This window comes from Sciurus vulgaris (genome assembly GCF_902686455.1).
Source record: "Sciurus vulgaris genome assembly, chromosome: 8".
NCBI lineage: Eukaryota > Metazoa > Chordata > Mammalia > Rodentia > Sciuridae > Sciurus > Sciurus vulgaris.
The window spans coordinates 99,893,713-99,907,134 of NC_136468.1; the positions used below are offsets into that span (position 1 = coordinate 99,893,713).

At 40.9% G+C, this 13,422-nt stretch overlaps 1 protein-coding gene across 6 annotated transcripts in view; it reads left to right on the top strand.

Annotated features, from left to right (window-relative positions):
* The window catches only part of POU6F2 (POU class 6 homeobox 2), a gene marked incomplete at its 5' end in the record, with an annotated part of 470,230 nt that overhangs the window by 433,572 nt on the left and 23,236 nt on the right, over nucleotides 1–13,422 (top strand). For all 6 annotated transcript variants that reach the window (XM_079151761.1, XM_079151758.1, XM_079151760.1 and 3 more), the window contains one exon: nucleotides 6,530–6,736. In XM_079151761.1, coding sequence (XP_079007887.1) covers nucleotides 6,530–6,736 — 207 coding nt within the window. The remainder of the gene's footprint in view (nucleotides 1–6,529; nucleotides 6,737–13,422) is intronic.

Below are 13,422 nucleotides of genomic sequence, written 5' to 3' on the forward strand. Positions count from 1 at the left end.
AGTTGGAACCAAACAGTAGAACACCTAGTAGGGATTCTAATTCTAGTTGACAATGGAAAACATCAAACAGGTGGGTATTCCCAGGTGTAGAGTACCTACAAACACCCACAATAAAAGCATTAAAATGTTCTTTCTCACAGTTGCTTATTAAAGATGTGTATCATCTATTACTTGCAAGATAGTTTAAGATAATTCAACCCATGTCCTGGCCTTATGATGCCACCTTTGGGCCCATAGCCATTCCCTATTTCCATGCCCATGCCAGATGTTCTTAATCATCTTGATACTCTTTCTTCCTGACATTGTAACTTCCAGATCTTCAGGAAGCCAAAGCCAACTGATTGGCACAGCCTGGAAGACTAAAACTATTTGCCTTTGGTTTAATGTCCTTCTCTAATTAGACGCTTTCAACTGCTTATCTTCATGCCTTTACCACTGTGATTCAAATTCTCCACTGGAGACCCTCTCAACATTCATGTCTCTCTTATTTTCCATCTTGAACATAGCCAAATGTAAGAAGGCACTCGATGGCATCTTGGAAAATAAATTTTGTTTGTAAAATAATGCTATTCCCCACCCTCCCCAGAATCAATACCCTAATCAGGGCTGCCAAAATAATTCCACGAAAGTTTAACCTTAAGTCTGGGAGCACAATGAGCTTAGAACAAATGTATCATTTAAGAAGATAAAATCATCACATGGAGGAAGGGAGAGAACAGTTGTAGCCAGAGGAGAAAAAAATAACAAAGCTATTGGCTGCTTCCATTTGGTGGTTGCTTTCCACCAGCTCCCTGCCTCTCAAATGCTTTAATCTTTTTATTCAAGTATGGACAAAGTGATGCTAGTGTTAACAAAAGCCTCTTGACCAAAAAGTGCTGAGGTTACACAAATATTTGGAAAGGAACTGTCTCTGCTGATGCATTGAAAGCCCCAAGAAAGTCACTGATTTTACAGCATTGATGGGTTTCCTGTTTTTAAAGACATGGACAACAAAATTACTTGTCAATTTGACATCTGCAATCACATTCTTGTAGCAGAGTTTAACAACATATCATAGATGGTAACAACACATGGCCCATCAGATGACTTGTCTGACTGCCTGAGCTTCTGTGACACTACTCTCAGACTGTTGCAGATGACACCCACATGGCAGTGGTGAATACATTCAGAGCACTTAACTTCCTTCGGTCCTAATTCATTCCTATTGAATACCTCAACCGGGCAAAGGCGGATCGGGGTACTGTAATGATAACCTGAAGACCCCAAAGAGCTATACGACCCTGAACTGCAAGCATTTGCTATAATCACAAAATAATCTTCATGATCCCTTTTATTATAATTGGTGCTGAATTAATTTTAGGTCCAGTTGGGTGTAAGACTCCCAAATATGCATGGAAATGGGAATCTTTTAGATATGGTGCTAATGAACACTAACCATCTGGATTTTCTTGCAGCATGTGAAATTGTGGTTTATACTGTTAATTCATCTAAGGAAAGAGACAGGTGGACATGAACAGCAACGATCAAATGAGTTTCCCGTCAGAGAAGCTGGAACTCTTTCAGATCACAAATTATCATTCTCATATCAGTATGAGCTTCAGCCTGGTTAAAGTATTCATCAGAGATGAATCATTACTGGTAGTGAGTCAGGGCAATGACACAGAAGATCATTGCAAAGGATGCCTGAGCTATTTGCTGTGGGATTGATGGGGCAATAACTTCACTCAAAAATTTCTAATGTTGCCAGCTAGGCATAGAGTAGGCCATGGTTTTTGAATTGAAGTGGAAGTCAACCAATGAAGCATCCCCCGTGCTGAGGATTCATGGGGGCATTCTGCTTCACACTTGGATAACTACAGTAGTATTCCAGAGACTGATCTCCTTGGTCTGTAGTCTCTCACCACTTCACTCATTCTAGCCATACTGCCACATTCACAACTGAATGTCTCCATTTCAGCACTCTTTCCCAACCCCATCAAAACCCATGCACCATAACCCCTTGGCTGGATAGAATTTGACACATGCTGGTCTGTTCACTTCTCTTGCCTCCAAACTGGTTAAGTCACCATCCTCCCTGTCTCTCACCTTTAGGTTAGTCCTGCTGTTTTGCCCAACCCCATCCAACCTCCACATCTTCTGTGAAGTCTTCCTGAACCATTCCTGCCTTTCCTCCTCTGAAGTTACTCATTTATCCTCAACATTCTTCTGTGTACCTGCTGTATAGGTACAGAAATTTTCATCAGAGAGTTCCTGCCCATTCGTTTAGTGTTTTTCATTTCTCCTTCTGAATTGGTAGAATTTTTGCTTTCAATGCCTTATCATCCCTACTCTGTCCCAACTGCATCTCCTTGGCACCTCCCATGGCACATGATGCAGTGCTTACAGAGAGAAGGGTCTGTAGGAATCCAGCTGCTCTTCCAGAATCCTCAGTGTTTTAGGAGAGCATGAATTAGTTTTGGATATTGAATGACTTGTACATAATGATGGAATTTATTGTTACACATTCATACATACACAAAATATAACATAATTTGGCCAATATTACTCCCCAGCACTTCCCCCCTCCCTCCCCACCTCCCATGCTTTGGTTTCTTTCCTCTACTAATCTCCCTTAGATTTTTATTTCATTACCCTTAACCTTTCTTTTCCTTTTTCCTGTCTTCTGCATTTCAGAGAAAACATATGAACTTTGACCTTCTGAGTTTGACTTATTTCACTTAACATGATGGTCTCTAGTTCTAGTCTTTTTCCTGCAAATGACAATTTCATTTTTCTTTATGGCTGAGTAAGAGTCCATTGTGTATATACACCACATTTTCTTTATCTATCACTGGATGAATGGCTGGTTCCATAGTTTGATTATTGTGAATTGTGCTGCTACAAACATGGGTATGCATGTGTCACTATAGTATGATGACTTTAATTCTTTAGGATAAATACTAAGGAATGGTATAGCTGGAGCATATGGTGGTTCCATGCCTAGTTTTTGAAGTCTATACTGATTTCCATAGTGGCTGTACTAATTTAGAGTCCCATCAACAGAGTAAAAGTGTTCCTTTTTCTCCACATCCTGTCTAGCATTTATTATTTGTATTCTCGATGGCCACCATTCTGACTGATGAAATCTCAGTATAGTTTTGATTTGCATTTCCCTAATTTCTAATGACATTTTTTCATATATTTGTTGGCTATTTATTTTTCTTCTTTTGAGAGGTATTTGTTTAATTCATTTGCCCATTTATTTAATTGGGTTATTGATTTTTTGGTGTAAAGTTTTTTTGGTCTCTTTATACATTCTAAATATTAATCCTCTGTCAGAAGAGTAGCTCACAAAGATTTTCTCCCATTCTATAAGTTCTCTCTTCACATTCCTAATTGTTTTCTTTGCTTTGCAGAAACTTTTTAATTTGATGCCATTCCATTTATTGACTCTTGCCAAAAGGCCTTAGTTTAAAATACAACCTCCACTGGTAAAACAGACAACTTATATTGAATCTCAGATCTTTGCCACCTGGGCACCTCTCAGCTTCTTGTGGCAATCTAATCGCTGTGAAATCAAAGTCCATAGCAGAATTCTGATTTAATATGTAGAGATGTTAACAGGAATCAGAGCCAGCCTTAGCAAAGTAGGCTCATCAGAAGATTTTTAGACAATCCAGTCTGTGATCATCTCTACCCTTCAATGGAAGAGAGCAAATTAAAACCAGCATATTGTGATTCCTTGCAGAATATGACAAAATTCCCCACAATGCACTGCCAAGTTTTTGGCATGCTGAGATGGTGATCCCAACATCCCTGAAAGGGAGAGAAAAATGAGAAATGTGTAGCTTCAACGAGGTTTCCTGACTCTCCACCTGCTCCTGCCCCTGCCCTTCACCTCACAGGCAAACTCCTTTTATTAAAGGGCTCCTTCAGTCAGGCCATTACAGATTCCTCTGGGTCTGACACTACTGTTGTCCTATCCTTGATATGTGATGCTAACACCTAGGAAAAAAGAGAGGAGAGCTGGGAAGGACATAAGTGGCACATGTTTTAGTGATGTCGCAGCTCAGCGTTGGAAAGTGAGGCTGTACTTAGAGGAGAGGCTGGTGAGTCGTTTGCATTTGCCTTTCTGCCTCTTCTTTCACCCAGAAAGCGCATCTCGTTACCACGGAGGTAGCACAGACTCCTGTCAATCATCCCGGGGCAGAATGCTTCTCTTTCATCACAGTGTGTTCTGTAACTGTCAAGTGCTGTGCCTCACTCTGAGGCATTCTCTTAGGCTACTTACTCCCACAGACTCCTAAACACACTGACATCTTGCCTAAAATAGAACCCACCAACTCTGCCTCCTAAATGCATCCAGCATTCACAGGCTTTCAGCTCAGGCCAATCCAATGGAACAGGTCTGTGAGACACTGAGGGCAGCCAGAGTGGGTAGGTTGTTTGCTGAGTTTTCACTATACGTGCATGAAAAAGGAAGTTATCCAAAGTAGCCTGGAACAGGAGATTTGTTCCCCATCACCTGTGGGGGGTCACAGGAATTGGTCTTTGAATCCTGGGCAGCTTAATGCAAGACTACTCATCAATGAAGTACTTATGTGCTGTGATCTATTGATGTGGACTTCTCCTGACCTTGCTTGCGCTGGGATCGTGTTCACGGCTGATGCTGCTGTGTGGAATGGCAGCTATGCTGGGGGAGACTACAGGCCTGGAAACTCCCTTAGGGATGACTGACCACTCTTAGAGTAATTACTTGACCTTTATCAGTGTCCATTGACAACTGCCATTGATACTTGATATTCGCACAGCTCCTCCATTAGAGCCATCCCTCAGGGATTTCTGAGGTGGAAGCAGTGGCCACGTGAGGAGGGGGCTTTCTCCAGCATGACCTACCCTCAAATAATGTGGTCTTGTGGTTCTCCTGTGGTTCTGGGTTGCATCTGGAGTCCCAGTGGTAGCTGACTCTAATAACTACTCATTGAGGAAGTATTTACTGAGAAACTACCTTCAAAGCCCTGGGTGGGTGCTGTGGGAGTAGGAAATGGTATTATTTATAAACCGAGTCCACAAGTAGATTATCACCTAGAGGGAAATTGCAACCAGGATGTGAACATTATCTCGAAGCTGGTACTTCCAGGGGAGGGGATCCAAGAATCAAAGGGAAAAACAATTATTTGGGAGTCAGCCACACCCAGATTTCAGTTCCACCTGTCACCTACAAACTCCATTAAGTGACTCCACTGAGTTCATTTACCTCCCTACACCTCTGCTTCTTTATCTATGAAATAGACATGACTTATACCCACTTCATAGAGTTGTTAGAAGAATACAGAATGAAATGAAATCATACATGTGGAAGAACTCTCTGAGGTATTATTATTATTATTATTATTATTTTTATTATTATTATTATTATTATTATTATTATGTTGTCTTGGTGACCCACAGGCCAGGTCAATTGAGGAGCAACCTTTAACAATGACCCAGAAAACATGGGAGAAAAACCATGTACATAGCAAGCCCTCGAGATTCCCCTTAGAAAAGTCCACAGTATTTGGAAACACATCATAGTTTGGTTTTTACAGATTAAACCTCTTCTTAACAATGTATGAATAATATCTTTATTTCCTGAGTCTGTGGACACCCTGGACCTTTGCTGCTCCCATCTGTGGTGCCTTCCCTCCTTCCACAGCAATTAGATCCAGCAAACCCCTCCCAAAGTCAGTCCCCTCAATTTACTCACTGAAGCCACAGGCAGATGCACAGGAAAACCTGCCCTCTCACCTTCACAGAGGCCCAAATCCCTAATCTTTAGCTCCCCTTCCCATTTAAAATGCATGTTTTTTTTTTTTTCTGATGTCACTCCTCCGAGTCTCTTCATCTCTAAGAATTTCAAACATTTATTTATAATGTTGATTTTCTCAGGCCTTCAAAACGCTTAGGTCTATTGACACACGTGACATGGCTGGCAGGTGGCATAGCTGGGTGCAATCCTGTCCCCCTGTTTCCAAAGACTGAGCTCTCAACCACCAAGTGCACCAGGATGCTTGAAGCCCCAAATGCTGCTGGCAATGTCAGGAAGCAGACCCCAACATTGAAAGAGATACAGGACAGAGGAAAGAATGTCAGGGAGCAGACTATGGAAGGGGAGCCCCCAGGGGTCAGCACATGTGGACCCCTTGTGGGGGAAAGATGTAGTCCTCCAGTGGGCAAGAGCTTTGGCTGCTGAGAAATCCATCCACTCCCTGGTTCTGAAAGGAAGTAGATGTCTATACTCTCCTGGCAGAAATTGCATGTTTATGCATTTATCATTGCTTTGACTTTAATTTTAAATAAGATACTTTTCCCTTCCCCTGGTGAGCTCAGTCTATGTGGACTTATCTCTCTTTGGAATACTCATTCCCTGCTGCTTTTTTTCACAACCTCATACCCCTCTGACCTACTCGTGGAAAGCATCCTACAAGGTCCAGGGTACCATGTGATCTTTGGTACATGTATAGACCCTGAACTGAGCCAAGCTCCTCAAGTTTGGATTTATCTTTTACAGATTATTGGAACTATTCCACTGATGCCTAATCCAGGGCCATCGAGCCAAGCAGCAAGTGGCACTCAGGGCCTTCAAGTACAGCCTATCACCCCCCAGCTCCTGACAAATGCCCAGGGCCAGATCATCGCCACAGTCATCGGGAACCAGATCCTGCCTGTGATCAACACCCAGGGCATCACGCTCTCCCCCATCAAACCAGGCCAGCAGGTAAAGTTCCCACACAAAGAATGCCATGCCGACCAGACACCTCTCTTTACCTCCCTTTTCCATTTTGGTCTCAATGAAAAGTGATTCTTACATTACAAAATATTTAATCTCACTAACCCTAACATACCAATACTTAGAAAATAACACACAGCTTTATTTTTCATTCTTAGAATATAGGTGATAACTAAATTGCTCTCTGATATAAAAATAGAAACAATATATTATAAACAAAGGCAGTAGCCTAAAAATCAATTGAGATGTGTTTGTATTCATCTATATTTAATTTTCAGATATTCTTAAATGAGCTCAAAATGAAACAGAGTATTTACACTTTAAGTGCAAATGAATAAAATTATTAAACACCAAGAGCACCCGAGTTGATGCTGCTGGCATTACTGCCTTCAAATGAGGGAATGAAAAATAGGAAGTTGTGTTTGATTGATTTTGCTAAAACCATGATGAATCAGTTCATATTTTCATTCAAATATTAATTGAGCACTTCCTCTGTATTTATGGTGGAGGCTGGGTATACAGCACTGAAGAAGATAAACATGGTTCCTGGCCTCATGGAGTTCCTGGCTAATAGGTTCCACTGACAAATATTTTTTGATAACCTAATAGATAGTAGGCTCCTGCTAAATTCTAGGAAACAGACCTAAAAAAATGCTTTCTGATATTAAGGAACTAATAATTTCGTAGAGGACACAAACACGCACATACACACATACCATATTGCACAATAAAGTGGAGAATAACCTATAGCAGGTCAGGTATAACCACAGAGATGGTAGCGAACAACTTTGCACGCAGAGTTTTAAGTCCTCCCAGAGAAAATGGCTTGGAAACCACTGGGCAAGAGTTAACCAGGCAAATGAAGGGTTAACAGCATTCCAAGCAGAGGGAACAGCAGGCACAGAGGTAGGGCAATGGGAAAGGGGACAGGATGTTGAAAAGCAGGAGACAGATTCAGGTGACTGGAGTATAAGGATGGTCCTGGGTGGACTTTGACTCTGGGTGATCCTGAACATGTTGCCTGTCTCTTGGTGCCCTGGTTTCCTCATCTGTGAAATGGAGATGCACCAGCACCTATCTCACAGGGTGCTTATGAGGGTTAAATGAGTTAACACATCTGAAGGGGATAGAGTAATGCCTGGCCAGAGCAAGCACTAATTTAGTTGTGATGTTGGTGATGATTGTGACAATGAGGTTTTACCCTGCCCTCTTGGGACTTTATAACAGGCATTAAAAAGGGAGAATGGCATGTTCAGCTTTATTTTCTTTTCCAGGAAAACAATTCTGATAGCGTTATGAAGGTTAAAGTGATAAAATTTCTGTTGTAAACTAGCCATTGAGGAGATGATAGTAAAAACAGGAGCAAGAATTAAAGAGAGTGGATACTAGACAGCTGAAAATAAGTCTGGAATCACACAAGAGCTCAGGACAGGAAAGCCAGATCTAGAAGTCTTGAGTACATTTGTTGTAGTTGAAAATAAATGAAACAGCAGAGAAAGCATGAGGAGCAAGGGATGATGGAGGGAAGAGCCAGACATCATCTTTGGAACATCAACTCTTAAAGGATCGAAGAGGAAAGAGGAGATAGAAGAGGAAGGAGAAGAGAAGTTATGGTATGGTATGGAGAGGAACCTGGAGCAACAGTACCCAAGAACACCCAAGAGTTTCAAAAAAGTAGGACATGGACAAGTATTAAATGCTGCAGAGCCGGAATCAGGTACAGCAAAGAATGAGCAATTGTTCTTTCTTTGTTTTAATGTTTTAAAATGCGGGTCTTCTCTGTTTTAAACACTTTGGAACAAGTAGTCTGTTTAATGGGCAAGTCAAGAAATAAGAGACGGGCACAGCTAAGACCCAGATTTAAAGTTGGAGTGTACACTAAAAAAAAAAGAAAGATGGTGGAAGGGAATGTTGAACACCAGCAGCAAGTGCATGGCCAAGCAGATGGCTTTGTGTGTTATTGGGAAACAATAATATAAAGCAGTTGGCAAGGAAGTAAATTACAAAGGAAAGGGAAGGTGAACACCACAATATCATAATTCAACTACAACAATACAGAAAAATCCTTCCACAGACTCCAACCATTGTCTCCATTTGGCTTCTGATCTAATTACAAAAACAGTCCATTCTTGGTGGCACTCAGAGGCTATGAGTGCCACAAGGAAAATCCATTTGCTTGTTCAATTAAGATCTAACTTAAAAGTTTGTTTAATAAAAATATTTATGGACCACCTACCATGTGTCAAGCACTGCGCCAGGAAGCTAAGCTGTGTTGGTGGTCAAGACAACAGGAGCCCTCCCTTCAGGGAGTTTACACTCTAGGAAGGGAGATGCGTGTTCATTAAAGATGTATACAAATACCTGCCTGAGGCCTGTCGCTAGTGTCCTGAGGAGATCAACACAGGAAAAAGAGAGTCAGGTCTGAGTACACTTCCTGGAGACAGCGTCTAGGTTAGTGAGCCAGGATTCCCAGGCATCACCCTCTTCCTTTTCCATTAGATCCAACGCAGTGAAGCATTTCCTACCAAACTGCCATTAAGGACTTTCCCTCCCCGTGTCTCTCAAATGGCTAAATTCTTTTACTATTTACAAGGGTCTGTTTGATTCTCTACCTTCTAAAGGATTCCCCAAGTAAAGCCAGATTCTCTATCTTTCATGTCCTTTTAAACCTCCCAACTATGTTCATAATTATCCCTAGGAAGGAAAATGAGGAGATCTGCCTCTTTTCATACAGTATGCTTAAAAATTATTTCTGTTGGCAAAGGCAAGTTGTAAATTTCCAAAAAGCGATGAATTAGTTAGAAATCATTAACATTTAACATAAAGTAGCTCTCACTCTCACCTTGAATTTCAAAGGTGGGTGTGTGGGTGATAGACTACTGCTGTTACATAAAATTATAGCTCCAGATTTGAGGCATTGCAATTTTTGCTCTAGGAGAAGGGCCTAACCAAGAAATGGTGGCACTCCTTCACTCCTTGCCCATAGTAGCCATCAGTAATTCATGTCCACTGTTCCTCTCATGTGCCCAGACACAACTCCAGGGCTTTCTCACACTGTGCCTGACGGCCCTTGGAATAAAAACTCGTTACTACTGAGGGGACCAATGAACCTCTGCAGGTCTAACTACCACCTTTGCCCGTCCTCTTCACTGTAGAATCAGAGATCTCACAACTGGAAATTAAAGAAAAACAGCCAGCTTCTTGGGAGAATACCTTGCAAATCCAATCCACATCAACTACAATGTCTGACAGTGGATTCCCTCTCATGTATGTGCATGTCCCTCTCATGTATGTGCATGTCCCTCTCATGTATGTGCATGTCCCTCTCATGTATGTGCATGTCCCTCTCATGTATGTGCATGTCCCTCTCATGTATGTGCATGTCCCTCTCATGTATGTGCATGTCCCTCTCATGTATGTGCATGTCCCTCTCATGTATGTGCATGTCCCTCTCATGTATGTGCATGTCCCTCTCATGTATGTGCATGTCCCTCTCATGTATGTGCATGTCCCTCTCATGTATGTGCATGTCCCTCTCATGTATGTGCATGTCCCTCTCATGTATGTGCATGCACAGTGAGCAAACACATGAGCATAGCTGAAAAAAGAGATGTGGAAAGACCTTCAGTTCCTGAGTCACGGCAAGCACCAAGAGGCCTCTTGTTCAAGGAATGTGCCAGAGGTCTAACCTAGTCCCAGAACAACCAAGGAACCAATGGTGAATCTGATCAGAAATATCAGGGAAATGATGAAAATAATGAATGGCATCCTTTCTTGTCATCAGCTCTGGTTGAAATACTTTAGAACACTAGAAAAGTTAGCAAGTTGGATGAATCAACAGATGTGCAAGTCTGAGTTCCAGACTGTGAATCTGAAGATCATAAAATTCCCAGAGTCAAAAAGTAAAAGGCCAGCCACTCTGGAAAGCAGTGTGGAGATTCCTTAGAAAACTTGGAATGGAACCACCATTTGACCCAGCTATCCCACTCCTTGGCCTATACCCAAAGGACTTAAAATCAGCATACTACAGAGATACAGCCACATCAATGTTCATAGCTGCTCAATTCACAATAGCCAGACTGTGGAACCAACCTAGATGTCCTTCAATTGATGAATGGATAAAGAAACTGTGGTATATATATATACAATGGAATATTACTCAGCCATAAAGAATGATAAAATTATGGCATTTGCAGGCAAATGGATGAAATTGGAGAATATCATGCTAAGTGAGAAAAGCCAATCTCAAAAAGCCAAAGGAAGAATGATATCGCTAATAAGTGGATGATGACATATAATGGGGGGAGGGTAGCGTTAGTCTTAGGGTTAGAGTTAGGGTTAGGGAGGGGGGCAAGTATGGAGGAAGGAAGGACTGTATAGAGGGAAAAGAGGGGTGGGAGGGGTGGGGGGAAGGGAAAAAATAACAGAATGAATCAAACAACATTACCCTATGTAAATTTATGATTACACAAATGGTATGCCTTTACGCCATGTACAAACAGAGAAACAACATGTATCCCATTTGTTTACAATAAAAATTTTTTTTTAATTTATAAAAAATTTTTTAAAAAAAGTAAAAGGCTCAGAACCAGACGTATAAAAATAATGGTTTTCAATTTTTTTCTTTAAGTATTACTCTTTAAATTGAAGAAATATAATATGGACAAACTCTTTAAAAAGAGAATTTCTATCATCCAGTGGAGAAGTTTCTCAATTTATTTTTTCAAGTGATTTATGATAAATCTCACAGAGCTTAGCACTGATAGTAAAAATATGTCATAAATTATAGGAATAGAGAGTCCCCTAACCCATACTCAAAAGGAAGTCCACTTTCACAGAGTAAATCACAGGACTGAAGGACCAAGGATTAATTTTAATGTTAAAAAATAATTACATCCTTCATTTGTTTGTCATCTGCTTATAGTTAACTAAAAGGGCCTGAATAAAATCTAAGAATGGATTATCTATCACTATTGATAATTTATTCCTCTGATGATAGGTTAAGAAAAATCTGCAGTTATTGTCTGAAAAACAAACTATTTAAAAACAAATATATCAGAACCCAGCAGCCCTGGATGGATATAGCTTCCATAGTATCATATCAGAGATTCTTGGGGAGCAACATGAGAAAATAAGTCAGAAAAGGACTAGATGAAAAAGAATTAAAATCTATGCACATGAAAAAATTACTTAATATGAACATATTAAGTAATTTTTTACTTAAAAATTACTCAAAAGTAACCTTTTATTCTACACTGTTGACACTTGTGACAACAGACCTAATGTTAGAGAATGGCTTCCAGTTTCCTGGTCTGCCTTCCCCTGATTGTCTACTATGAACTAATAGTTTCTTCATAAGTTACATAGACACCAATTTTGTGCATATTTCTTCTTCCTTTGACTAAATACTAACAAAAATTAAGGAGAGATTTTAGGATCATGAAGAGGTAAAGATAGTTGAAAGGAAAAATACAAGTTGGAAAATCATAGTATTGAAATTTATTTTTCAAAAATTAAATATCCTAGCTACAATTCTTGGAAACCACCATCCTTGAAGTCCCTCAATTTTTCTTCAAAAAGTAATCTTGGTGCTCATAGAAAGTCAATAGCAAGTGGCTTGTTTAAATTAATTCTCTTAAAATGCTGTTTGCTTATCCAAATTCATCTTTTTTTTCAAGTAAATACAAAAATATACTCATTTATCAATTTTTTAAAAAATAAGCCTCCCTTCTTAGCACTGGCTCGAGTTACTGTCTTCCAGTTTTTTCTTGGAACCACTCACAAGACATGTCAATGAGGCATTTCTACCCACAAGTGATCTAAAATGGTACAGGGGTTTCCCCACAGGGTGATCCCAAAACAAAGCAGACCTTTGACCTTCTAGCCATGTATCTCAGCATCTCACCTCTTTGACCTCACCTTCTCAATTCCTTCCAAGTTCAGCGGACAATGGTTTATGCTTTCTGCATATTCTGTGCCCCAGAATGCCTTCCAACCTTCCCTGAATGGGAAGATCCTGATCATCCATCCTTTGGGATCTGGATCCACTGTTGGGAATCCTTTCTCTGTGAAGCATCCCTATGCTTCTCCCTTCTCCCTCTTTTCCTCCACACTCCATGCATTTTTAACAGACTGTACCATCATTCGAGGTCTACACCTGAAAGGTGGAGGCCAGGCTGATTCAGCCTCATCCCACATAGGTCCAGCCCCAGCCCATGGTGGGGGACTCAGTCAATTATGTTTCCTTTAATTGCTTCTGAATTGTCACATCTCACTGTCTAGGGGACCAGCATCCTGGAGCTGTGCTTCCAGACACTCAGCCCAGGCACTCTGTGTCTTTCCACTGTCTTCTGTCATTTGCCAGTATGTCCTAAATTAGTGCCTACTGGAGAGCTTTGGAAGACCTTCCATCCAGTACTGTCTTCTCTGTCTCTTTCCCAAACTTCAACCCCTTCCTTTTTCCACTCTCCCACTTCATTATCTCAACTGCATTTAATCCCCCATTTTCTGCTCTGTATCAAAACCTAACTCCCATTCTGTCATGTGTTCTGTTGTATGTTCCATGCTCATCTATAACTGCCTTGGTCATCTCTGTCTGTCTTGGGGCATCTCCACTAAGTCCTTCTCTCATTCTACTTCTCCTCACTATTTCACATCCTCACAGCACCTGGCAT